The 26650-nt window shown below is 51.9% G+C and overlaps 1 protein-coding gene across 3 annotated transcripts; it reads right to left on the bottom strand.

Annotated features, from left to right (window-relative positions):
• Positions 1-1196: 1196 nt before the first annotated feature.
• HHATL (hedgehog acyltransferase like) lies at positions 1197-26650 on the bottom strand. Of its 3 annotated transcripts, XM_044425303.1 has the most exons (12): positions 26401-26650; positions 20522-20673; positions 17986-18053; positions 16209-16322; positions 14246-14440; positions 12752-12961; positions 9548-9719; positions 8006-8150; positions 4629-4664; positions 4289-4490; positions 2957-3098; positions 1197-1455 (listed from the first exon to the last, which is right to left on the bottom strand). In XM_044425303.1, exons 2-12 carry the CDS (start codon positions 20625-20627, stop codon positions 1331-1333), a joined length of 1515 nt encoding a protein of 504 aa, XP_044281238.1. In that variant the 5' UTR covers positions 20628-20673; positions 26401-26650; the 3' UTR covers positions 1197-1330. The 3 variants fall into 3 exon arrangements, with proteins under 3 accessions (XP_044281238.1, XP_044281237.1, XP_044281239.1); XM_044425302.1 differs by lacking the exon at positions 26401-26650 and having other exon boundaries at positions 20522-20800; XM_044425304.1 differs by lacking the exon at positions 26401-26650 and having other exon boundaries at positions 17986-18049; positions 20522-20634.

Raw genomic sequence — 26650 nt, 5'->3', positions numbered from 1 at the left:
CCTCCGTGAAGGATATTAGGAGGGTGAGCACCCGGAGGAGGGTCTTCTCTGCGGTGGCGCCCCACCTCTGGAATGCGCTCCCCAGAGAGGCCCGCCTGGCGCCGTCCTTATTTGTTTTTCAGCGCCAGGCTAAGACCTTTTTATTTAAAAGTTATTTTAATTGTTAATTTATTATGTAGGTTTTTTTAAAAAAAATAATTTTAAGCTGAGATGCACCGGGTTTTAATATTTTTATTGTATAATTTTTATATGCTTTTGTTTGTTTTTGTTGTGAGCCGCCCCGAGGCTTTGTTGCGATGGGGGCAGCATAGAAATGAAGGATTAAAATAAAATAAAATAAAAATCCTAATGGTTCTGGACTACCTCTGGTATGAAAAGCAGTGCTACTGTGCCCCAGTTGCTGGGGAACATGGGTGGGCTGTTGCATGGACGTGGCACTTGCTGGGTTGCCGTGGGCAGCCGGCTGGCCGCTGCGTGAGCAGAATGCTGCCCCAGCTTTTCTGACTTTCTTACCAAAGAAACGCCAAGTTCGGACAATGGAAACTGGGCCTGGCTGGTCTCCCATTGAGCAGTTCCGGCAGACTGCCGGTCACTCGGCTGGCGCCTAATTTTAGATCCCCCGTCACATTCCAGAAGGTCCGGTGGCCTGTTTAGATTTCGGCTCATTGTGAACGGACAGTTAGGTCTCCTGGAACAGGGCGTGGAATTCGGTCGTCAGGCTGCGACAGATGACCGCACTCGCCCTCCAGTCAGGGACTGGGTGAGTCAGTTTCCTTGGCGGGGACGGCCCAGATCGAGTCAGGCAGAAGGTTCGCCAAGGGACCCACTGCCCGCAGCCGTCAGCAGCACCATCCTCACTGTGAAGAAGTGCTTTATGAGCGCCGCTTTTAATCCTTTCTCTCTTTTGAAAGCAGCAGCTTGACCCTTGCAGGTCCCTGGGTAGAGGGCGCACTCTGAGGAGCACTGGAAGGGGAGGGACCCCCATGCACCCCATGCAGCGAAAGAGCACCTTTGCTGCTGAAAGGCTGTTTTGGGGATTTGCACCCCTTTTGCAGCAGAATCTTCCCCTTTCGCACTTGAGCTGGGACATCTGGAAGGGGCAGGCCAGCACCGCCAAAAGAGAAGACACAAGCCCCACGGAGGGTGAACTAGCGCAGTAACTTTGGTACCAGCTGTGTTATAGAAAATAATCTTTATTTAAACTGGAAAAGGGCTGAAAGGGAAAACAGTGAAGGTGCAGCTTCTGGGCTGGCTGGGGGCGCGAGAGGTTGGCGCTTTGGCTGAGCAGCCTGGGGCCACGGAGCCAAAACTGCCCCTTTGCTGGCTCTTTTCAGTGCACCTTTTCCTTCTCCGCTTTCTCCTCTTCGCGGATGGCCAGGATGCGTTCCCTCTCCTTGATCAGCTGCACCCCGCAGTAAGTGATGAACCAGATGGACAACGTGCTGATGGGAAAACCTGAGAAGGAGAGGAGAGCAAGAAGCAACCAGTCCGGCCTCGGTAGACCCATTACAGCCCACGTCCCTGGAGAGATGGACCCACCAAAGAGCCCCCGCCCCACCCCACACCAGGGGACCCTGGGAGAGCCTTGACGCAGAAACGTTTCCGTAGTCCATGCCAGACTACCGTTCCCAGGGTTCTTGTCAAGCGCCGCGACGATTAAACAGGACTAATTTTTTTTCAAAGGCTTGGTATGTTCTCAAAGCACCCGCCTGAACTTCTGGTGCTGCTCCTAAAGCCAGTTTTGACTTTCTTAACTCCATTCGTCTTACAATGAACAAATCTTAATTAAGCGGATATAGTAGGGTGGCTGAAAATACGTTCCCAAGTTCAAATGCTTCCCTCAGGCAAGTCAGTATGTTCCAGGCCTTACGACTGTCCTGCCTCACAGGGTTGTTGTATGTGCCGTCTAAGATATTGGCTTGGATCCCACTGTAGCCAAACTTGGAAGAGACCCTTGAAATCAATGGGAACTGATGGCAGAGATTTACTGTAAGGCTCATTGATTTCAATGGGTCTGCTCTGACTAAATGCTTGCTGCCCTCCCGATACTGTTTTACTACAAGTCCTCTCTTCCTTGGCCTTTTGCATTGCTGGCTGGGGCTCATGGGAACTGGAGTCCAACAATATCTGCGGGATCACAGGTTCTCTACCCCACTCCATTGTGGTTATGTAAATATCCATTTGTATTTAAGGTAACGAAGAATGACAAAGGCCAGACCTCCGCTCTTTCCTAGCAGCCACACGCTCTGCCCTGGCAGCCACTTCCCCCAGTTCCGTCTGTGGCCGCCCTCTACATATGCTCAGAAGTCACGGACTTGCCACAACGGTTTGCTTTTCTGGCATGAAGATTACATGCATCTAATCTTTGTTAGGTTGCAGCTGGGCAGAGAGGAGCTGCCTGAAAGAGGTGAAAGAGCTAGGCAAGCCAGAGACCTGAAGGGAAAGGAACGCAGAGGAGGAGGAGGAGGAAAGGACCTTTGAGTGAGGGACAGGAGGCAGGGCCGGCCCTACCCTTAGGCAGGGTGGAGCAGCCGCTTCAGGCAGCAGCTGCTGGCAGGGGGTGGGAGCAGAGGAGTGGGCACCTGGGGAAATTTCCTGATCGACGGTGCTACAGTGAGATTCAGCTGCCAGCCTGGCAGGGCTTTGCATGCGGGATAGGAGGGGGCACCGTCCTTCATCCCAGGAAGGAAAGCACGTTGGGCCAGACCTGGTGGGTAGGCAGGGTTTCCAGGGAGGAAGGGAAGGGCAAGGCATCCTGCGGGAATGGACAACAACTTCGCATGGGGGGCGGGGGGAGGAGTGGGCTGGAGATGGGGCTGGTGTTGAACGTCAAAGATGCATCCCAAAGCAGGAGCCCTCCCTTTAGCTGACCCCAACGAAGCTGCCCATATGGCCACAGGGCAACGCCTCTCTGGCTGCCGAAAATGGCCGGGCCACTCAACGGCAGGCTCTTTACCTGTCCAGAGAATTCTCTGGGTAACCAGAAGGGCAAAGTCCAAGCTGTTGAGGGCAAGGACGTTGTAGAGGACGATGGCCCAGAAGTTGGCTGCCCCAAAGAAGGCCCGGATCCGGCGGGACATTGCTTCTGACATATTGGCCTGCCGAAGGAAAGACAAGCGGGATGAGGCTCTGAGTAGGGACGGAGGGGAGGCGGCTCGAACCTTGCTCAGCCTGAGAGCACCGGGCTCCTCAGGGCTTCAGCCCCAGGCAGCAGGACATTTCCAAGCCAGGTTGGGTCTTCCCACCCTCACCACAGCCAAGGACCTCTGGCAATGCTCCTCAGAACATTGGCAGATCCAGAGTAAGTGGGCTGGAAGGGATCCGCCTGGTCTTCCAGTCCTGCTGTGACACGTCCTAAGCCAGCATTGCAGGACCTCGAGCTCAAGGATCAAATCCAGCCCTCCCGGGTCCAAATCTGGCCCTCCATGGTCCTTCAGGTAGCTGTCAGTCCTCCCCTTGGTCCTCTCCCCGTCTGGTGCTTCCGCAGCTTCCATGCATTCCGGACTGTTGGACTGCATCTCCTGAGGGCTGAGGAGGAGCTTGTAGCTAAAATATGCCGGGGGCGGGGGGGTTTGGCCAGGTTACTTTTGCTGAGCATCCACAAAAGTTCATCTGAAATTGAAATTGCCCCTCAGGCCGAAAGGAAATGCACGTCTCTCTTTTATACTTCAGGCGTTCTCTGTTCCTGTTGCTATGTGCCATCAAGTTGTCTCCAACTCATGGTAACTCTTGGAACATAAGGCCTCCAAGCAGTGCCTCCTGCTCAGCTCTTGCAAACGCAAGGCCACGGCTTCCTGGACGGATCCATGTATCTCCCTTTGGTGCCTTCCCTGGAGGAAACACCAAGTTCAGTGTGGCAAACGCTCCGGGTGGCGTGGACGAGGCTCCGCAGAAGGAAGATCTCCAGATGTTTTGGCCCTCAGCTCCCGTGAGGCCCCACCAGGGTGGCCAAAGATAAGCAACTGGTGTCTGAAATGTTGGGAGAGGGTCCCATCAGCCCACCCCCTGCTGTGAGATATGAATAATCAGCCCAGACGGCGATTCAACGAAAATGATTGAAGATGAGTTCCAACGAGATTGTTAGATACGATGCAGCAGCTGTCACCCACCTGGTGCTCCCGTGCTGCTTTGGACTACAACTCCCACCGTCCTTGGCTAGCTGGGGCTGGTAGGAGTTGCAGTCTGGAATACCTGGAGGGTGGGCCCCACAAAGCTGTGGAAAGCAGGAGTGGGGAGTCTTTTCCAGCTGAGAAGCCGGGGCTTCCCCACCGCAGAGCCGGCCTCTTACCTCCTTTGCGGCAAAGAACTCCAGCTGGAAGAACTTTTGCACCCACAGCTCAAAATTGAGTCCAAAGCAGTTGCAGACAGACCAGATGTAAACGATCTCGCACGGGCCCAGCCAGAGGGTGGTGATGGCAAACGTGGCGACGGTGGCCGCCAGCTCCCTCAGGATGTTGTCGTGGTTCTCCCCGATGTAATTGTAGACATACCTGGAAGTCAAAACCGAAGCATGTGGCCGGACTTTCCTTCCTTCCTCCCAGGCAGCCGACTGCCAGCGGGTTGTTCCGAGAGCTGGGAGTCTCCCGGAATCCCCAAGCGAGGCTGGTAGCACCAGGGCAGAAACTTACTTGCATAGCCAGTCGTTAATGCCTCTGTCGAAGTGCCTGTGAGACCAACACAAATGTTAGAAAAATCAGAGGTTTTTAAGGAGCAATTTCTTCCTCAATTCTCCCTACATTCACTGTTCTGCTCACTTTCTGCACTGCACCCCAAGCTGCACGCACAACCGGTGCTCTGAGCACTCCTCTGCGTGGAGCTTTTAACCAGCCACATTCCCAAGCAGCTGTTTTTGGATTCCTTGCAGAATTACAATGGGTGCCTTGATCCGTGTTCTCTCCACAAGTCCCACCACCCAATCATGGTGCACCATAGCAGAATTGCAAAAACACGGAAGCTTCTCATTGCAAGTTTTCCAAATACTGCCAGTCAAAAAAAGCTGCGGGAATGACAGCAAAGCCTGGGAGAAGACCTCAGGGGTGACCAGGCCTTGCAATGCACCCGCCGACTACTGTGAGTGAGGAATCGCAAATGCACACTAAATGCCATAGAGCGGTGGTGGCGAACCTCTGGAATGCGTGCCGCAGCGGGCACCGAGAGCCCTCCGCCGGCACACGAGCCCAGTCGCCCCAGCATCGCCCCAGCAGCTGAGCATCGGATTACAGCGCGCACAGGGGCCGTGCGCATGCTCGGAACGGAGCAGTGGTGCCAGGCGGTGAGGACACAAGGCACAACTCAGTAGCCGCGAATCGTCCAAGCTTTCGCATGGCTGGTCAGTGCGCTGCCAAGGATATAGATACATTTGCTTCGAGTGGCTGTGAGATGCTTTTTCTAAACGAAAACCTCAGTTTTCAGGTTTTATTGCAGTGCTGGCCCTTTGCGATAAATAAGTGGATTTTGGGTTGCGGTTTGGACACTTTGTCACTGAAAGGTTCAGCATCACTGGGTTAGGCTTAGAAAAACGAGATATGATTTTGATGGTCGGAATATGCTAAATATGGGCAGAAATTTTGAGCAGTGCACAAAAAGCTACTCAAGGAAGACTATTTCCGAATCGCCCTCTTTTCAAAGGAACTTTTGCCCTTTAATAGGGTTACGGGTGTGCACCACGGTAGGGTTAGGGTTAGGAAACGAGGTGTCCTGGCATGTTTCCGATGGTTGGAATGTGTTTAGAAGGGGCAGAAAGGATGAGCTCTGCAGAAAAACCTACTCAAGGAAGGCTTTTTCAAAATCGCATTATTTCCAATAGAACTTTTGCCCCTTATTAGGGGTAGGGGTGTGCACCAGGGTAGGGTTAGGGTTAGGAAAACGAGGTGTCCTGGCATGGTTCCGATGGTTGGAATGTGTTTAGAAGGGGCAGAAAGGATGAGCTCTGCTGAAAAAGCTACCCAGGGAAGACTTTTTCAGAATCGCCCTCTGTTCAATGGAACTTTTGCCCTATGTTAGGGCTAGGGAGTGCACCAGGGCAGGGTTAGGCCAATGGTGGCAAACCTATGGCACGCATGCCACAGTGGGCATGCAGAGCCCTCTCTGTCGCCACGCAAGTCAAGTCACCCCAGCATCGCCCCAGCACCCTGCATCGGATACAGCGCACAGAGAGGCCGTTCGCCTGCTCGGAAAGGAATAGTCGTGCCAGGCAATGACATCACAGACCGCGACTCATTAGTCACAACTCATCCAAGCTTTCTCATGGCCCTTCAGTGTGCTGCCAGGGATATAGATATAGTTGCTTGGACTGGCTGTGAGGTGTTTTTTCTAAACTAAAACCTCAGTTTCAGTTTTGTTGCAGTGTTGGCACTTTGTGATAAATATGTGGGTTTTGGGTTGCAGTTTGGGCACTGGGTCTCAAAAAAGTTCGCCATCACTTCCATAGAGAAACTCCGAGCAAAAGGAGGGTATGGGATACAGCAAACCTTTCACAGGAGCTCTTACATGCTGCCTCCCCCACCACTCCAAGAGGCTTCCCAAATTAATAAATAAAAAACCGATGAAAATAAAAAAGCTGCCCACCCCCTTTCCACGCACACAACAACAAAATACCTGGAGAGTTTGAGTTGGCAAGAAGATGAAAATGCAGCGAAAGCAACCACATTAATCCCCAAAAACTGGTGTGACAAGATGGGCTTGGAACATTTATTTTGAAGCAAAAGATGCTGAGCCAGACCCAGACTTAGGGGGTGATTCTATGGGTTCTTGCCACAGGATGGATGAGCCATATTTCAGTGGGGCTGCCACTGCTTACATGCAGGGCATCAAAGAGAACCATGCTGGTGCTATTCTGTCTATTTTTACCGACCAGGGTTGCATTGCTTCGTTTTATTAACTGTTTGTGCAGTACATTCTATTTTACAGTCTTTCTGTTTAAACCAGGTTCAGAATAGCTTACAATGCTGTCTCAGTTTCAGCTTATTCACTGCACAATCCATTGCTTGCTTAGACAGGAAAGGGGCCGACAACCGTTCCCCAGCCGGCCATAGAACGGTGCCCTTCACTGACTTCCTGAGCTGCTCTGAGACAAGGTAAATAACCACAGGCACTGCATCCCAGAGTACTCGGGTCACAACTTCAGGGCCACCCTGGAGAAGGCCCTGCTCCAATTCCAAGCCGTCTTCCAAAAATGGTCCTCAGAAGACTCTCCCGGCACATTTGCAACTGTGCAAACAGAAGAATTTAGTTATTTATTAAAACATTTTTATGCCGCCCCGAGGCTTCGGCGAATGGGGCGACATAAAAATGTTTTAATAAATAAATAAATAAATAAATAAGAAGCAACACCTTTCCCCCAAGGCCAGGGAAGGACTGTCTCATCCAACTTCTGGATTCTCACTTGTCCTCGTCCCATCTTTTCAGTTCCAGGTGAAGAACGTCCTTTTTGAGGGCACTTTGGTTTCACCAAAAGTCTCAGAGGGGGAAATGCATAACAAAGACGGACACCCAATTCAGGGGGCCAGGGAGTCTGCCGGGCCTGCCAGATGGAATAGCATAGGAACTTGGGCACAAAACATGACAACCCAGGATTAACGTGAAGTTTTGCTGGGCCATCATATTTATTAATATTTTTAAAAATCATTTACATTTCCAGCTCTTGCGTACCTTCCACCCAATATAGACCTCTGGGCAGTTAACATTTCTAAAAAGTAAAACACTAAAACCCAAACATCAAATGGACAAGAATGCCCACCATGGTTCCACGCAGATGTGGTGGGCATCAGTTCCCACCATCTCCAGACGATGCTCAGGTATCCCGGAAATTTAAGTCCGTACCATCTGGAGAATACCAAGCCGGGGAAGGCTGCATTCCCCGCGGAAGATCCCGCTGCATGGACCCACGCCAGACTTTGCTCCAAAGCCCTTCTGAGCCTCCCCTGCCCAGTGCCAAGTAGGCCTTGGGGGAAATCCGGGGGTCTCCCCCTGCTCCAGCCCCACTGCTTCCCACCAAACTACTCACGTTTCGGCAAAGACGTAGAGCATGGTTATACATTTGGGCGGCTGCGGCGGGTCCAGGTGATCCAGCCGGGAGATGGTGTTGATCACCCCAAACATCACAGCGGCTTTGACCCAGTCATAAACCAGGTTGGAGTAAGCCAGGCCAGCTGTGGGTCGACAGGGGAAGGAAGAGGGCAGAAGATTAGGCCCGGGGGAGAGCAGCAGAGTCACGCTGCTCAGGACGAAGCTTCGAGGGACAAGGGCAAAGCCTGATCGAAGCCAGTTCAGGCCGTGCAGGGAAGCAGCGGGGAGGCAGACCCCGTAACTGGACAGGCCCCAGGGAAGTTTCCTCCGGCTGCTGTGGGTCCTGGCATGGCCCACCTGCTGAAGGGCAAGGTGGTCGCTGCCCACCAACCTTCAAGGACCATCCATTGGAAGGTCTGTCTCAGTGTCCTGACCCCATCTAAGGCAACCTTCCCCAACTGGTCTTAGAACCAGCTTGAAATCAGTGGGGCAAGCCACTTGTAACTCCAGTCCCACTGATTTCAGTGGGCCTACCCTAAGCTAAACCTGGTGCCCACAGGTGCTGTGGACTTCAAACTCCATCAGGCCCAGCCAGCATGGCCAGGAATGTTGGGAGTTGTAGTCCAACACGACTGCAGGACGTCCCATGGGGTAAACTGGTCGAAGGGCAGAAGGCTCGCTTCAGGCCTGTCCCGCAACGCCTCGCTCTGCCCCCTGCCGCCCCTCCGGCTCTGCCGCCTGAAGCAGCTCCTCACTCTGCCGAAGGCCAGCTCCGCCTGCCCCGCACTCAGAGGCTGGACCCTGCCCGAAAGAGGAGCAGAATGTTGCGCTTAGATCAGCAAGGAAGGCTGGGCGCAGCAGCTTCGATATGGATTGGGGCCAACCTGCTGTTCTGCAGGTCTGAGCCGGGTGGCGGCCCAGAGGCCAAATCCCACCTGCTCAAGAATCCCATTGCCAGGAAAGCGCCTTCTCTTTCCCCTTCGCCCCAAGGGGCTGTAACTGTGCATCCAAACCCGACCTGGTTCCCATGGATCGCATTGCGCACGCATGTGCCCGGCTGGCCCTCCGCACCGGGAAGTGTCAGAACAGTCCTGCCACCGCCCAGGAGTGTGTCCTTCAATATTTTATCTGCTGATTTTTGACTGTTATCTATCTAGTACACCTTCTGCACGTCCACCTGCCCATCTCGAGCGAGAGAGGAGGCCAGGCCTTCCTCACCCTGCCAAGTGTAGAATGCCCCTCAAGCACGCCTTCCATTAAACAGGATTCTTGCATGAGGGCTCAGCTATGGCAGTGCGGTGTAGTGGTTACAGCACCGGACTGGGCCTGGGGAGCCCTGAGTTCTAGTCCCGGCTCAGCTATATTGTTCCTTGGGTGATATCGCAGCAGCCATTGGCGCCCAGCCCAACCTACTGGGGAGAGATTTGCTGTGAGGATAAAATGAAGAGGAGGAGGAGGAAGGTTATGTAAACTGAAAAGCATTAAATCCCGAACATCGAACGCACCCCTGCAAAGCCAACCCACTTCTTCTGGCACTCACCCAGCGCCCAATCCGAGAGGCGGCTCACAAACTTCAGGTCTGAAGGAATGGTTAGGATGTAGAAGAAGTGGAAGAAGACGTCTACGACCACGATGGCCAGGAGATGGACGGCGGCATGGACGCGGATGGACCACATCTCGTCGTCCTTGCGCCGGAGCTCGCTCACATGCACCTGCGTCAAAGGGAGAGAACCGGGATGAATGGGCCTGGGGTGCGCATCGCGGCCAAAGAGCATCCCGGGGAAACTCCACCATGGAGCAAAGGGAGAACCGGAAACTTCAGCGCCTTGGTTGTGTTCAGCTCCAAGGCCGGCCAGTGCCACTCTTCAGTAAGGTCCACCTTGGATGATGCTTCTGCATCCTTCTTCCCGCAGCAGTGGTGGGAAGCACACCACCCTGCTCAGCATGTGGCCCCTCACTCCTGCTGCGTCACCCGAAATTGTCAAGGATCACCGAATGGGCTGAACGAGTTGTTATTATTATTATTATTATTATTATTATAACATTTCTATGCTGCCCCTTGCCGAAGCCTCGGGGCGGCTTACAACACAATAAGATACATTGAAATACAATAGAACATAATAAATTACCACTAAATACAAAAATACAAAAAATACACTGAGATACAATAATATAAAATTAAAATTAACAGTATAAAATAAGTAAAAGGCCGGATGGATCCATCCTGGAGTGATAAAGGATCTGGCAGAAACGCTTTCAGAAGCTCTGCCTCTGAGGAATCACGGCGGGGAAGTGCCAGGTGACCGGCGTTTCCCTTCTCCAGTCACGCTCCATGTCCTGCGTAGCAGCAACACTGGTCTCCCTCCCAGCCAGGTGTTTGCCAGCAGGGAACACCTGGCCAGGTGTCCCATCCCTGATTCTGCTGGAAACGATGTACAGGGAGGCCCTCGTCTCCCGGCTCCTGCCCCAGTCTCTGCACCGTGTGTGTGAAAGGCACCTCCTCATCCCATTCATCAGGTGTGGTCTACCCACCTTCGCACAACCCTGCAAGTTCAGGTGTGGAAGTAACACTGCGGGTGTTGATGCCCACACCCCCCCCACACACACACCCATGGACAGGGCAGGGGATTCATTTTAAATGTTTTTATGTTGTTATGTGCCGAGAAGCCATCGCTGACTGACAGCTACCTGTGAGTCCAAACCATCCTTCCCTTCTCAGTTCTTGAAAATTCAAAGTTGAGACTTCCTTGATGGAGTCGTCCAGCTCTTATTCGCCCTCCCTTTTCTTCTTCCGCCTTCGACTTTCCCTGGCTTCATGCACTTCTCGAGCGAAAATGTTTCCATGCCTCTCTTCAATTCAAAATTTCTGGGCAAGTTCACAATAGTAATGACAGATATGCTTCCCCAAACTCTTTGGGCACATTCGGTATTTTGAGCGAGTGCCATGGGCACTCTCACAAAATGGCTGCCATGGGGGCACAGGGGTTTGCCCTTTCATAAGATGGCTGCCAGGGGGTGTGGCCAATCACAAAAGATTCATTTCTCAGCCGACGAGCTAGTGATGGAGATCTCGGAAGGAATGCAGTGGAAGGAAGACAGCACTGAACATGTTTGCTTACATGTTTGTATCAAATTGATCGTTGTTTAGGGGCCAGGCAAAAACTTTTTGAAAGGTATCTGAGCTGTTTAAAGTTTCTGGCTCTGAGGATGCACTGTTTTGCGCTTTCCATATGGATGCATTCATTTATTTGAAATTTAATCTCCCCTGGAAATTCATACAAGTGAGGAGTAAAACTAAATTAAATTGAGGGAGCAATCTCATGCATTTTTGACAGAAAAAATGGCTTAAAACTGCCAGAATGCCCTTGTTTTTTTCTGTCTAAACATGTCTAGGATGGCACCTTAAGAAAAAATTAGTAAGTCAGGCACTGCACAGTGCAAGATCTTACACGAGAGCAAGGCTTTTGGGATGGCAACCGTTGGTGGATTGTGTCCAGAAAGGACAATCATGCATTTGTGTGAAGCTTCTGAGTTGGTGTAGAGCTTTCCCCAGGGAGATGCTCTCCAGATGTGTGGCACTACAAATCCCATCATCCCTAGTCTGTTATAAATGCCAGAGCAGCCTTCCCCAGCTGCGTAGTGTCCCAATGTGTGGGACTACAATTCTCATCATCCTCAAGCCAACTGGCTGGAGCTGATGGGAGGGGTAGTCCAAAGCATTTGAAAGGCTCTAGGTTGGGATAAGCTACCTTAGCGTCAGCTTGAGCAAAAGCATCCAGATTGTGGATGACTTTGAGGGAAGACCTTTGACTTTCTTTGACCCCGGTTGCCATCCCAGATTTCAGCACAGCGCAGAAGCCCCGTCTCCAGGCGGGAAAGCACACGATCCACAGCCCCTCTGATTCCAGAGCAGCTTTTCCTGGCCACCCAGGTGATTCCTATGGAATAAAGGGGCGTGAATCGCAGCCAGAAATGTCACTGGTGCAAACAGCAGGTAACAGCTGATGCCAGTGGGATTAAAATCCCATTCCATCTAGAGGGCATCTATGTTTGGAAACGGCTTCACTTGTAAAAGAGGGACCCGCCTTGCAGTCTCTGCGGAAACCCAGCTCACGAGCCGCTCGCAGAAGGAACCCGAACAAAATCTTCCAGCTGCCCAGTGGATTCTGCTTATCGTTCTGTCTGTAAAGTTAAGGAGGTGGGGGAAAGCTAACCCTCTGCCAATAATTTGATTTCACCTTGATGTATTTTCCCCTTCCTTTGCTGGTTTTTGAAAAATGAATCAACAAGAAGAAGACCAAATATGTTTTTGTTGCTTTCCTGTGTTCTTACCTTGACAATAATAGTGTGGGTTTTGTCTCTGTTCTTTTTGTAAAAAAAATGAAAACACACACACACACACACAGCTGAGTGAATCTTGCAATTGTTAAAAAGCGGCTAAATTTTCAAGGGCACAAAAGCAGCAGCAGCTGTGTGAATGGTGCAACACACACTCCTTTGGAAGGGAAGTTCAGAGGATGGTCACAATGAAATGGACCGTCTCAGTAGCAGCCCCACAAGTGTGGGACACCCTCCCTGCGAGGTCCGCCTGGCATCCACACCAGCATCCTTTGCACTAGAACACTTTCAATTCAGTTGTCCATGAATTTAAAGAAAGGGCATTAAGGGCTAGGTTGGGGTGGGAGACAATTCCCGAAGCATCCCCAGAAAAAAGCAATCGCCGTTGCGCCGCATGCGTCCCCACCTGCTCATGGAATCGGTCGAAGGTCATGACGGGTCCGAAGAAAAAGAAAGGGAGGTAGAAATTGTATTTCAGCAGGGCGAAGATGGAGTAATTGCCTTCTCTCCTTTCACAGTTCTCCAGGGCAAAGCTCATGCAGCGCATGATGGTGAATCCACTGCCTCCGTAAAAGAGGACATCTTGAAGATCAAAGGTGCCCGTTACAAACCCGTTCTGGGTGAAAGAGGACAGAAAGGACTTTGTTGACCCCACAGATGCCATTGTGTGTCACACACTCTCATCTGGGGAGCAAATATATCACATTATATGTTGGCGACATGCAGGTATGTGAGGGGATGTCACACGGAGATCGGTAGAGACCAGTTCTCCCCTGCAGAGGAAGGCAGGACGCGCTCCAAAGGAGCAAAGCTCAGGGAGCCCAGGTTCAACTTGGATGCCAGGAAGCACTTCCTGACAGTCAGGACCCCGAGGGTGTGGAATGGGCTTCCACGCGAGGTCGTTGAGGCCCCATCGGTGCGGGTGTTCAAGGATAGGCTGGACATGCCCAGGGTGGGCATGTCGTGAGCAGAGCCGGCTGGTGCCAGGGGTCAGACTAGATGGTCCGGGAGACCCCTTCCGACTTGCTCTGTTTCTATGTTTCTATACCTGGGCAGCTTGCAGCTTGGCACCACTTTTCCCCACAAAATGGGCTCCCACATGCAGTTAGATCCAAATTGGCCGGATCCAGTTTACCCTGGATCCAGAAGTGGATTTCCCTGCCCCTTCCTGTTAACAGCAACCTCTCCACCTCTCTGAAAATGTTATGCAGGCGCTGGGTTTGGACAACGTGATAGCTGGGCCGGTTGCGACAGGGCCGGTTGCAGGTTGCTGCTGAAGGTGTGTTATTGCGGGATGGGGTTGTGTCAGTCCACCTGCAACAACAAGCCGCGGTGAGCCATGTGCAGTGCACAGCCACAAATCATGGGTTGTTCATGGCTGGGGAGTTGACGTGGCTGAGTCCAGACAAGACAGCAACCCACGCTCAGCCCACAGCTGATGCTGGAGGCTCGTCTCCCCCCAAGCAAGGACTGAGTTCTCATGACACAAGGATCTGTGGTGTGTCGGGAGGGTCCCCATGACTTGGCCACCTCTGGGCGCTCCGGAGGCACCGGGACAGGTGGAAGGGAAGTTTTCTGCTCTGAGTGTGAGGAGACAAGATGGGGTGCCCCTCAAAGGACCCTGGGATATGAGCAGGGAGCATGCTGGGGGGCTGTGAGGGAAAGAGGCTGTGCCAAGCTGCCATGGGACGATGTGGGTGGGTGGCCCACCAACCAACCCACCCAGGGCAGGCTATGCCCCCTCGCTTATTGTGAGAGCCGGCCCCGGGAGCCAGGACGTCCAATCAGTGTGGCTTGGCCCTATGCGCAGGAGCGGGATGGCGAGCATGCCCACTGCTGCCGGAGCATGTTGGGTCAGGGCCAGGGGACTGAGGCTGCAGGCCGAGCCAGGTGCGCATACCTGCCAGGTGCTGAACGGCTCCAGCTTGAAGGAAGCCAGGCTGCAGAGGCCTGCGACCAGGCACAGCCACTTCTGCCTGGCCAGCGCGACCGTGTAGAGCAGCAGGCAGTGGGAGAGGATGATCATGACGTAGGAGCCCCCCATGGTGCCCAGCACGGCCAGGATCCCGTACACCATGTACACCTCCGACCTGTGCTGTGGGGAAACAGAGGAGCCGTTTGCCGGTCTGCCCGCCGGCCCCGCAGCTGCGCCTCCGCCACGGGCCTGGAGGAGCTTCTCTTCCATCCACACCTGGATCCAAAGGTGGCTGTGCACCTTCTGGATCGCATTTCTCTGCCTCCATCTGTACAGTCCACAACAGATTTCCACCCAGGGGAAAAGAGTCCGAATGCCTCCACCCGATTCGGGCTCCGAAGCAAGAAGAAAGCACACGCGGAAGATGTGGAATCCACTTAAGAGGGACGAATCATCGTCGTCGTCATCTCCGCATTGCAATTATCTCCTGCCGTTCTTCCCTTGCAAGGCAGCTTCCAAGTTTCTCCTCCTGCCCGTGTTATCCTCAGAACAACAACCCTGCGAGGTAGGTGAGGCTGAGAGGGAGGGACTGGCCCGAAGCCACCCAGGGGGCTTCCCGGCTGAGTGGGGACTTCAGCCTGGCTCTCCAGGTCTCCCTCCAGCACCCGGTCCACCACACTGCACTTGCACCCGTCCTGCCCACTTCCGAACCAAAAGCACCCTAACTCCAGCCGAGGACGGCTTCTCTGGGGCCAGCCTTCCCCCAGTGAGCACCATCCAGAGGCCTTCCCACTAGGCAAGCCTGCCTTAGACCCCATCTTCTCTATGCACATAAGGCGTTTCTTTGTCCCCCTTTCTTATCTATTACTATATCTTGATCTTCATGCCCAGTCATCAGCGTGATTTGAAACATCCCTGTTGTTTGCACGATATAATTGTGATTATCCTTGTTGTTTGTTCAGGACACAATCCGACGGCCACAGGGCAGAGTCTAGCTGGCCAGGGGAGAAGCTGAAGTCCCAGCTCTGACATCAGAAGCATGCTCGGAAATGGGAGCTGGGAGATCGGCCTCAGAGCAGGGCGGGGAGAAGTCGGGTGTCACCACGAAACATTACATCCTGGTGGCACCTCGACCGGGCCTCCCTGAGAGCCAGGCAAAGGCTTGGAGGACCAGAATGGGTTTTCGGGGTCTTTTGCATGGCAGGAGAAGCTCCCAGGTGACCTTCGCCTCTGTGCTCTTACCACCCTCCATGCGATGCCTCAGTTCTCTGAGTTTGGACGTCTATGAGCAGCTACGCTGGACGGTGCTGTCTGTATATTTGGACTGTTCAAAGTTAATTCACTAGACAGCCCTTGAAGTGTGTTTTGGACCACATCACTGTTGCGAGAGCAGCCGATATTTCGATTGATACGCAAGCCAATAGAACAGCTGCAATGACATGCTGACTCAGTTGTCGTTAATATACATGCAGAAGGATTGCACTGCATCTTTCCTTCACTCTGGCCCACAAGGCTTTACCAGAAACCCTTCTTCTTTCCCTGGTCCTGATGTTTTTCTACATTTTTCAAACAGACATGCAGTTTTATAAATCATGCATCTCCTAGGTCTCAGTTCTAGGTCTCAGTTCTATCCCCAATGAAGGCTTTTCAGCCCCATTGATTGGAAGCAGGAGAGACTGGGGCTGACAAGTAATTTCCCCATGGAAAACAATGAGATTATAAAACACTCAGCTTTGGCTAGGTTGTCCATGTTAAACTATTCTGTGCAGTATTTGGGATTCGTTTTACACCATTTGTATAATAACAATGATGGTGACGATGATACAAGTAATAATAATTATGATGCAAGCAATTATTGTTATTACTATTTTAAAACTGTCAGCAGGTGGCACTGCTTTACTGAACGCTGAAGGGATGTCGCCGTTAGAGTGATCGAGACTTTGCTCACCCGAGGAACAGTCATGGAGCAGATCTTGGCAAAGAGAACGTGTCCCGAAAGGGCAAAGATGATGAAGTTTCTGAATGAAGTAAACCACATGGCCCATTCAAAGTCAGCGGCATCCTGCAAGGACAGAACCCATGAGAGCGCAGAATAACAGATTTGCAATCCATGGCTGTGCCTCTTGCAACATGAGCCAGCCAGCTTGTGAGAACCCAACTCCAAGGACGGGCCGCTTGGCCCGTTCGTTTTCTCCAGCATTCCCTTGTTTAAAGCCCCAAGTTCTTTCTCTCCTGGGTAAGAACTCTGCAAACAGCTCTACCTCTTGGATCTGGCAGGCGCAAATGCTTATTTAACAAATACACTGAAACATAATCATCTCCGCTGTGCACCGGCCAGATTCAAGGAACATAACGATTCCCAGCCATGATGTACCTGCAGCCATTAAAGACAAGGAACCTTCCAGAAAGAAAAAGGTAGCGACTCAACACCACAAATGTGGCTGAATAGCCAGAAATTTGACCCAAAACTTTTAAGAGCTAAGCCCTCAAAGCTCTGGGCCTGGACAGACATAACTGTCAGTTTTGCTTTCCCTCACATTTGATTTTTTAACATCCCAAGTTCGTTGTGTCCTGGATATCAAAAATGCTGGGGATTTTAATAAATTCTTATCAAGCCTGAACAGAAATGAAGTTCCCACCCATCTCTACCCAGTCCTGTTGCTTGAGGAGGAGTTGTCCAAACCTCAATGTCTCGCAGGAACTGAGCAGGAAGGAGCACTTCTCATTCTGGCTGCACGTGGAACTGTGTGTAAAATTGTCTAGCAAGGGCTTTCAGTAAAATTGCATCACCTTGCACGGATATGTGTCCGTCCTGCACAGCATCCAGTCATTTGTATGCGCACAGCGTTGCCCCTATTTCTCTGTTGTTACAGTAATCTGCTTAGAGTATTCTTTGGACTAATAAATGCAGAATATATGCTAACTCAATTAAAAAATAATAGGCATTGAACATCTGTAAAGGGGCTTCTGCTTTCTTGCCTCCTCTCTCCAAAATCTCTGCAAGCTGTACAGAATTTCAGCAAATTTGAAATACGTGCAAATTAGGCCTGCACTGAATGGGCAAGAACCGTCTGCAACAGTTCCACCCACCCCGATGAGATGCATTTCAGGAGCTCAAAATGGCAGCCAGAATAAAGAAAGGGGCTTTCTTTATCATGCACTGGAAACCACGCTTATCGGGTTCAGCAGCTGAATATCCACAGAGATATTCAGTTGGGAAGTTTGCGTTTCCAGCTGCAGATTTTATGTGAGGTGTGTGAGGCAGTTAAGCCATACTCCTCGAAAGGAAGGGCAGAGCTGAAAGCATATAAAGTTTTGCAAACATGAAGTTGCACGATCGCATTCCATGCAAAGTTATCTTTAATTCTCTAATACAAGGGGAAGAAAATGCTTCCGTCTGGAACACCTTGCAAAAAACCATCTACTATAATCTGAAAACAGCTTTAAAAGTCCCTGTGACCCTTTCCTTTCCTTTCCTTTCCTTTCCTTTCCTTTCCTTTCCTTTCCTTTCGATCCAAAGTAAAACCCATGAGTTCAATGCAACCCACTTAGCTCAACAATTTGGCAAATCGGACTGGGGAAGCAGCTCTTTCAGGGAAGCGTTTCTCCTCAAATTACTGGGTCCCTTTCAAAGAGGTTGGCTCGGCCCTCACGTGCATCCTCAGTCCAGCGCTGCTTTACCTCCACGCCTCAACCGGCGAGCGTGCGGCCGCTGGCTCACTTACCATCTTTCTGCCAAAGTAATGCCACCCTGGTCTTATGTTTCCTCGGAAGGCCTTCCGGTTCATGCTGTCTGAAAAAGAGCATGCCCCACATCAGAAAAGCCCAGGAATATCAGGGGAACACCGCTGCAAGTTAATATAATATAAATATAATAAACAAATAAATAGTGGAGGAGGAGGAGGAGATGCCGTGGGCTTCTTGCTCTCTGCCTGACAAGCAAACCAGTGCCCACAGGCAAAGAGAAAAAGGAGCAGCCGAAGGCAGGAATGGTGGTGACAAGAACGCAGACTCCGTGCTTTCAATTTATTAAGCTTGGGACCTCAGTACCTGATGGAAAACCTCTCCCAAAAGCAATCTTCCCAGATACTCCGATCCTCACCTGGGGCCTTCCTCCGACTGCCACCTCCAAAGGAGGCCCAGCAAGAGGCAACAAGGGAGAGGGCCTTTCCAGTGGCGGCCCCTCATTTGTGGAACAGCCTCTCCACTGAAACCACTTGTTCGTATATTTATTGGATCTTTCTTGAATCTTCCACACTGGGTGAATTATTCTGAGCTGCCCAGAGAGCATCGGCTACTGGGCAGAGGAGAAATAAAAGCGGGCCCTCCGAAACCTAAAACCAGCACAGGGGCAGAGCCTGGAAGAAGTTGGAGGATTCTGCCAGATCCCCCCAGTGGGGGTTGGAGGGAGGGGCTGTGAATGGTCACACACCTGACCCTGCAGTCGCACTCAGAACAGGGGAGAAAGAGCAAAGGAAGCATCAGGATCCAGGACCCACAAGCCTCCCACACTCCTCAGCTGCAGGGCCCTGCCTCTGTGTTGCTTGTGGACTCGGAGGGCTGGGTATAAATTGGGACCCTTGATTCGCAGGCGACAGGCCAGATCCAGCTTTCCTGGGACCCTGAGCTGGACCCCGTTTCCCAGGCAGACATGCCCCCTTCCAGTCGCTCTGCCCCATTTCCCCCAGTCACCAGCTCCTGACTGGTTTTCTTGACTTGTACATTTTTGCTTGAAGATGTTGGGAAAATTTGGATAAATCCTGTCTGAAAAGCATGACTCCTGTGTGCCTTTGCACTGTGGGATCAAATCCTGTCTTCCTTCTCAAAACCAAGCTGTCACTGTTTAAAATGGCATTCCCCGGCTCCTTTCTCTCACCTTTAGCTGTAGGCTACAGCAGAAAGGCCATTTTAGCCCAAATATACATTGTAAATAGTTATTGCTGGAATTCAGTTTACAATAATCTTTTGATAGCCCAGAGGGCTTCATGTGCCCTGATCATGCAAAATGTTTAGAGTCGAGATGGGGATCTGAGCTTATCATGAATAGTTTCTAGTAGCTTGAATTTGCATGTCTGAGCAGACCTGGAGATGGGTTCAAGTTACTCAAGTGTCAATGCAGATGATTATAAATATTGTAATTCATTGTTAGTGTGATTGACTGACATTTCTTTATCTGTTCTGTCTGTGATGACCTCAGAATCTTATTGTAATCTCTGCATTCTGTCACCAATTGCCCTGTACCTGTGTACCTATAAATGCCCTGTAATGGTATTGAAACTTTGCAGCAGAGTTCATCTCTGCCTGCCCGGTAATGCAGCCTGCATTATCGTGAGTACCGCAGGAAACTTGGGATAAAACAATAAAGCCTCAGATGGTCTGGACGCTTGGTCTTTCCCACGAACCCGAGTTTTATTCCCTCTTCTCAAATAGAGATTTCAGGATTCTGACAAAGATCTTGCTGTTATGTAGACTTGGGAGAGGCGACATCCTTCCAGAGAGCGTTTCTGAGGGTCACGAAAGCTTGAAAACTACCTGGCCATCCACAATCAGAGGAAAGGCAGAGGGGGCCAGGTGGGCCAGGTACGGTGCATGGTCATGAGGTCTGAGACCCTTTCCTTTGCACATCTTGGAAGCCCCCAGATCCCCCAAATGCCAGGAAATCTCAGTTCCAGCCCAGAAACAATTCCTGCACAAATAGAACCCAATCCCAAAATCTTGGTGTGAGAGATGAGTCCTTTGGCATCAAGTCAGCCTCAAGGAAAGCTGCCTTTTGGACCAAGGCTTTTAATTTGCCTCTTTCCTGAAGTGTCTCCTTCCAGAGTCTTTGTGGGATTCAAATCAGCACACCCCTATTTCCTTTTTCCTGGAATTTTTCTTTCCTGCCTTTCTGTACATTCCATTAAACAACCACAAGGTGGCCCTGTGTTCTAGCAGTCATGAGGAAACTCAGCTGTTTTCCCTGCGATTTCCCAAAAATACCAAACTCTCCTTGATCTAAAACCCCCCAAAAAGCTGTGGAAATGCTTGGAAAGCTAGGAAGACACCCTGAGGGAAGATGACATGGCATCAGACACCTGCAAACTACAAGAGAACAGAAAAGGCCTCGTGGAGAGCAGTCCTTGCATGCATTGTCCCCTGGGAAAGTTTTGCATTCCCGTAATGCAACATTTTAGGAGTAGTATTATTCTATATGGGTAGGTGGGGAGGGGGAATCCTGCCTCTGGACCGAAATGCTGTTTCCGAGGGGTTGGAACAGCTCACCTCTGGAGGTTTCAAAGATCTCCATCCCGCTGTAAGCGATGGCGCAGGATACGACCAGGGCGTACATGCCCAGCTCATAGACAGGCAACGCTGCTTTGATGCCCATGTTGGAGGGTCACCGCCACGGGAACCCACGCCAAGGGGATCCAGTTCTGTGGGGAGAAAGAAAGCCAAGGCCAGTTAGCATTTCTCCAACTGATTGTGGGTTATTCCCAAAGCCAGATGCTGCTCAGAGCGGTTCGTCCAACCATAAGTTTTCTTTTCAAGCAACAGGAGGAAGCTAACGATCCTAAAACAGGCAACATGCTACCCACCGTAGTTAATAATAATAAAGGGTTAATTTTCCCTGCACTTCCTGCAGCAGTCTGCCAGTAACAAGCTGTCCTCTTATCAGCCAGAGTCTCCTTACTGCTTCTATCAGTTTCCTACAGGTGTCCTTCCCTTTAGATGCATTTCCACAGAACTAGCAACTTGTAAGAGTCCAAAGCCATCTGATCAAGGTGCAACCAGGGACCATCTTGTTTATTTAAACTTCTGGGGTGTCTCACAGGAAGATCAACCTGAAGTGTCCATGCATAGTTCTTAGAGAAGTGGAAAACCTGGGATGGTTGGAGGGGTTTCATGGCGGAATGATGCAAAAGTTCCCTGCATGTAGAAAGCTAGCCACTCAGGGAAGAGGCTATGCCACACCGTTCTGATGCTTCTGCTACTCCAAAGGCCCTTTCAGTCCAGGTTCATGCTGGGAGAGCAGACGTACTCTTGATTTTTCTCGTGAGAAAGAAGCAACTTCCGGCTGCCTGTATTCTGTAGGAACAGTTATAGCTTCGTGGTGGAACGTGTGCAGAAGGTCATTAGAAGTGGAGTCCTGGTGGATTAGGGACCTCCCAGGCCAGCATTCTGCTCACATAGTGACCATCCAGGAACCTGAGGGGGAAACCCATATTCCCCAGCAACTGGTGTGCCTAGGCCTGTTGCCTTGGCCAGCAGAGTTGGCAAACAGCCATGAGGACTAGTAGCCGCGGATGGCTTTCTCCTCCAGAAATCGTTCCATCCCTGCTAGATACATGTTTAGGCAGAAAAATGTCCCCATAATTCCTGGCCTTCTTTCTGGGAAATATGGGAACATTTTCCCATCTAAACATGCATAAGATTGTACCCCAGATGGAGCTATGGGCCATCCAGACCCTTCCCCAACTTCCAGGGCTTTGCCACACAATTTGCTTTGTAGCTGCTTTCCCGGGAATTCTTTTATTCTTAAGGATGTCTCCAACCCTGCTCTGCATGGCTCAAACCCTGGGAGCGAGTCCTGGGTTGGCTGCCGCAGAAAGACAAGCCAGAGCTAGCTCTGGGAAAAAAGACTCTCATTTGCTTCCCCTTTGAAATTAAACAGCAGCAGCCCCTTGGAGAGGGATCCAAAGTGGGGCTGAATGGGTTAACCCCTCCCCATACCTTTAAAATTCACTCTCTCCACCTTGTTGAAATTGCCGAGCTCAGAATGAACAGGCAGGTGGGAGCTGGTTAGAGGGACGAACCGTTCCAGCTGCTAGTCCTCCTTTTATAGGTTTCCCCTCTTGGCATCGATAAAGGAAATATTCTATGGCTGTGCGCACTAGGGGGTGTTAACGGATGGTGGATTGTGTTGATGCTGGTGTGTCCACTGATGCCTCTCGCTCAGCTTTACTCTGTCCTGCCTCTGTTGTAGTGAGAGGGACCTTTCGGTGGCTTCCTATTGGGCAAGAATTTTTCTACACAAGGCCTCTATTGCGCCATCGCCCTTCCCTATCCAAGGTTGTTTACTGGATCTTTAGACAATGTTGTCACACTATAGTTTCCATTTGTTTACAAACAACACTGTCTACTTTTAAAATAAAAATAGAGAGGGAGAGAGAGAGAGATTTAGGGAAAAGTGGACTATTCTGAATAGCTGAAGAAAGTGTGATTTTCTCTAGTGCGTTTGCGCTGGTCTGCTGTGGCACAGTGCCACCTAGAGGTCGTGTGACAGAAGTGCAGGAACGGAAATGCGGCTCACTCTGACAAAACCAGCAGACACAGTGCTTTGCTGGTCTTGTGTAGAAGGGCCCATAGAGAGGGTGGGAGACAGAGATCCTTAAGACTAACACCTCCACTCCATTGTGTCCCAGATGTGTCGGACTAGCAAATCACAGGGAAGAGGCATAAACTGGGAAGTCCGCACAGGAAAGGGTTAACTCTCAACCTTCTTCCTCCAAGTTTCTTTGAAAGAGGTTCTGTTTTTCAAGCCACAGGGGACTGGCTCATGAATGCCCCACTTCACATCCAGTCAGGCTTGTCTTAACCATTCTTTCTTCACTTTTGCTTTGTTCGAGCACTTGTCTGTTTCTGCACATGGCCCATCGTGCAAATATTGCAAGCTACTAGGGAGACTTAATTCAAAAGTTGGATATCCCTCTACTCAATGAACAAATGTGGAATAAATTCTTATCATTATTTTCCCAGCCTCACAATGCAGCCCTGGTGCGTATCTCCTTGGAAGAGAAGCCCAATGTATTCAATGGGACTTACTCCCAAGGAAGGGTTTATGGAATCGCAGCTTTAAAGCAGAATCCTGTGCATATTTGGACAGAAAAAAGTCCTTTTGCTCCCGGACATGCTGGCTGGAAAATGCTGGGAATTGTAGGACCTTTTTCTCCCAAAATGTGCATCAGATTGCGCTTTTACTGGTCTTTCAAGGAACTGGGTCTGAATATTGATTCATTAGATTTGTACCCTCTCTTCCCATAAAAATACACCCAAGGGGGGCAAAAGTAGCAAAATCAACAGTGAAAGAGTAATGCAGTGAACTGTATAACATCATCTGAAATGCAAATAAGGGCCTATGAAAATAGCAGCCAATTACGTCATGATTAAGTTGAAATACCGGCCAAAACACAGAATAGCAGAGAAGCACAAGGGAGCTCAGCAGGCCAAATACCTGTCTACACTAAGTGCGTTTTGTGCTCCGTTAATCTGGGGCCTGATCAAGTCTCTGTTTGGCAAGTTCCAAAGTGCAGGTGCCACCACTGAGAAGGCCCTGCCTCAGGGTCCCACCAAAGGCACATCAGACATTGGTGCAACAGGGAGAAGGGCTTCTCCGAGGAAGAGCAACATCTGGGCAGATGTGTATGGCAGAAGACCTTCAGGTTAAATTGGCATTGTAGGCCATAACCAATGCTTTGGATTCTGTCCAGAAACAGTCAGGGGAAGTTTCCACACAGCCCTGGAGGGTTGCCCCAGAAAGAGTGGGGTTGCAGGCATGCGTCCCAATGGCCCCCTCAAACGCCTCTTGGGACTGGCCAGGTTGCTGCACCAGCCACAGCTGAGCAAAAGCGTTCCTGGGCAGCGGTGAGACTGAGCCACCCAGGCCCAGGAGCAGATCTGCGAGCCAGCTTCCCTAGCCTGGTGCCCCTGGGACACGTTGGACCTCAGCAACCGTGGTCCCCTGACTCTGCTGCCCGGGGATGGTTGGGGTTGCAGTTCCGCAAGCCTCAAGGGCACTGGTGGCGGGAGGCTTTTGAGGGTCTGCATGAACAACACCGGAATAATGGGGAATCCGCTTCTCACCAGCCTTAATTCTGCAGCCCGATAGCATTAGACTGTTGGTTTGGATGCTTGCCAGGAACGCTGCAGTTCCTGGGCAGGGAAAGACTGGTGGGGAGGTCTCTCCTCTTGAACATCTTGCCTGCCTGCCCTACTCACTGGTCCACAGAGTTCTTGGGGGAAATGCAGAGAGAGCAAGGGAAGGAAGATGCAATCAGAGAGGTCCTCAGAGGCCATCCGTTCCACCCCCATAATTTGTTGTTGGGTGATGGTGATGGAAATCCAGAACTGATGCCCTGTTTTGATGTGGCCAGGGACAAAAGAAGGCCCAGCAATTCTTACACCTTTAAGGTGTGTGCAGAACAAGAGTGGGACACATTTGCAGCTGACCGGCACAAGTTTCCAACTCCCAAACATTTAATAGTAGCAATAATAGATCATCTTTTCTATAAATCAGGGCTGCCGAAACAGAGAACGTTTGGTGTAAGCAGGAGTGGGCTTTGTATAAAAGGACAGTGAGTTCCGCACAGTTCTAGTACCAGGAAAAAGCCCCCCAGGCCTTGAATGTGCTTAGAGTCACCCCTGTTCTTCAACACTCATGTTCTCGTACAGTCAAGAAGCCTCAATCTACAGCCCTCTAAGAGGTCGTTTTCCAAGGCTGCCAGCTTCTCCCCTGCTCCTTTCACCGCTACATAGCACTGAAAAATCTACTCCCCCACCTCCGAGATTGTAGGGGGGCAGCACCAAGCAGAAACTCAGGTCTCCCACCGAAATGGACTCTGCTGTTGAGCGATGCTGTGTGTCGTGCCTGGATTGAGATCCAATTGGCAGCACCTCCAGGTTTCTGAAGGCCCTCGGGGAAGAGACCCTAAATGGCCCCTCCCTCACTGTGAGACGCTGGGCCACCTTCCCTGCCTGGCATATTTTAAAAAAACGAAGAAATGCCAGAAGAAGGCTACAAAAAGTGCTTATATTTTCAAACTGTACGTGTAACCAACAAACACTTTCAGCACAAACAGGGTACAGTGCCATAAATGGCAAACCATGCTCCTTGTCGGTCGGTCAGTCGGTCGGTCTGTCTGTCTTTAACAAGCACTTTTCCAGCTTCTTGCTGCACAAATTCACCAGTGGTTGTAAAAGCAGTTGCCTTTCCTACAGCGTCACCTTTTCTGTTAGGCACAGCTGAATGGTCGCGATTCTTGACCTACTTTAGCGCACGGAGGGCATCCGTGAATGTGAAGCCCAGGCGGAATGGCAGCCCAGGGGCCCTTTGCACAGTCAGCCCCTGCCGGGCAAGGGCTCTCGGCTTCTGCCCCACGATGCCTACTTTGGGCGCTGCCCTGGCCGCCTCAGCCGGGACGAGCAACCCAGCTTGTGCGGCCCTGGCACCTCTGCAGGGCAAGCACGGCTGGGCTGGGGGGGGGGGGGGGGAACGAAGCGCGCTGGGGGTGCCAGAGGCACACGGTGCCGTGGCCTCTGCGGTTCGCTCCCGCCTGGTAAAAAGCGGCCTGGAGGAGTTGCGGCGGTCAGGGCAACTTCGTTCCATCCTGCACGGATCGGATGGTCTCCAGGTGGCTTCAGCGCAGCCTGCGGGAGGCGGGCAGGCAGGCAGGCAGGCAGGCGGTTAATGGGGCAAAGCGCCGAAACAGGACGCGGCCGCCGAGGCCGCTGAAGCTGGTGCGAGGCAGCAGGGGAGGAGCCGAGCCGGGGGAAGCGGGCTCCACCGCGACGCGCCCGTCCTTTCCCGTTTTAGCTCGCTAATTCTCCTGGCTGCGGCGCAATGCGATAGCCCGGCCGGGAGATCCCGTTCCCCCCGGCCCGGCCCGGCCCGCAGGAGAGGGTGCCGCGAACCTGGCCAAAGCGAGCGGCCCGTCCAGGCGCGCCGCCTCCACCTGTCCCCCCTCTCGCTGCAGGCGCACCTGCGCCCGGTGCGCTGGAGTTGCGCTCCCGCGCGTAAAGTCTGCAGTGCGCCTGGACGCCTCAGGCTGCCCCCCCCCGCCTCGCCGCCCCGCCGCGGCCCCCCCACCAGAAAGTCCTTGTTCCGTGCCAGGTGAGTGCAGGAGCGGGTTAACCCTTCCGCTGCCGGCCGCCCCAGTGGCGCATCCCACACCGAAGTGGCGGCTCTGAAGTCGCTTCCTCCAATCCGGGCCCTTCCCGGTGAGCTGGGCGACAAGTCCCATCATCCCCAGCCCAACACATCGGAAGGCTGAGGGTTGAAGAAGGCTGCTGGGGGGAGAGAGGTGGGGGGCAGCGATCCCCGGCTGCATGCATCTTATGCCGGTGCAGCTTATCATCCCTTTCCTGGGCAAGTCTTGCTCACTGACCTTGAGAAACGGTTGGCAGGCGCAGCTCCACCGGCACAACACGGCCTGGAGGGGGGGGACAGGGGGAGCCCAAGGTCCAGTGGAAAGGCCTCCGCGTGCCTCCCGTGGAGAGTTCCAAGTTTATCTGGACTTGAAAGAGAAGGAAAAAGGTCACTGCTCCTCCTGGCACAGCATCTGGCCCAGTGGGGCTGGGAAAGGCCCGGCCACGGTGTCCCCTCCTCGGTGGGGCCCCGGCGTGAGTTTAGCCAGG

Source organism: Varanus komodoensis, unplaced genomic scaffold, assembly GCF_004798865.1.
Source record: "Varanus komodoensis strain SLA01 unplaced genomic scaffold, ASM479886v1 scaffold15, whole genome shotgun sequence".
In the NCBI taxonomy this organism is placed as follows: domain Eukaryota; kingdom Metazoa; phylum Chordata; class Lepidosauria; order Squamata; family Varanidae; genus Varanus; species Varanus komodoensis.
This window is presented reverse-complemented; position numbering and strand designations above follow the sequence as displayed.

Bases quoted from the DNA above. Each gene is read 5' to 3' on its own strand.
- HHATL (XM_044425303.1), bottom strand. From the start codon at position 20,627: ATGGGCATCAAAGCAGCGTTGCCTGTCTATGAGCTGGGCATGTACGCC. The intron at 9,720-12,751 runs GTGGGGACGCAT...CCTTTGACGCAG, and splicing joins TCGACCGATTCCATGAGCAG to GTGCATGTGAGCGAGCTCCG. The intron at 3,099-4,288 runs GTAAGAGGCCGG...TTCCTTCGGCAG, and splicing joins AGTTCTTTGCCGCAAAGGAG to GCCAATATGTCAGAAGCAAT.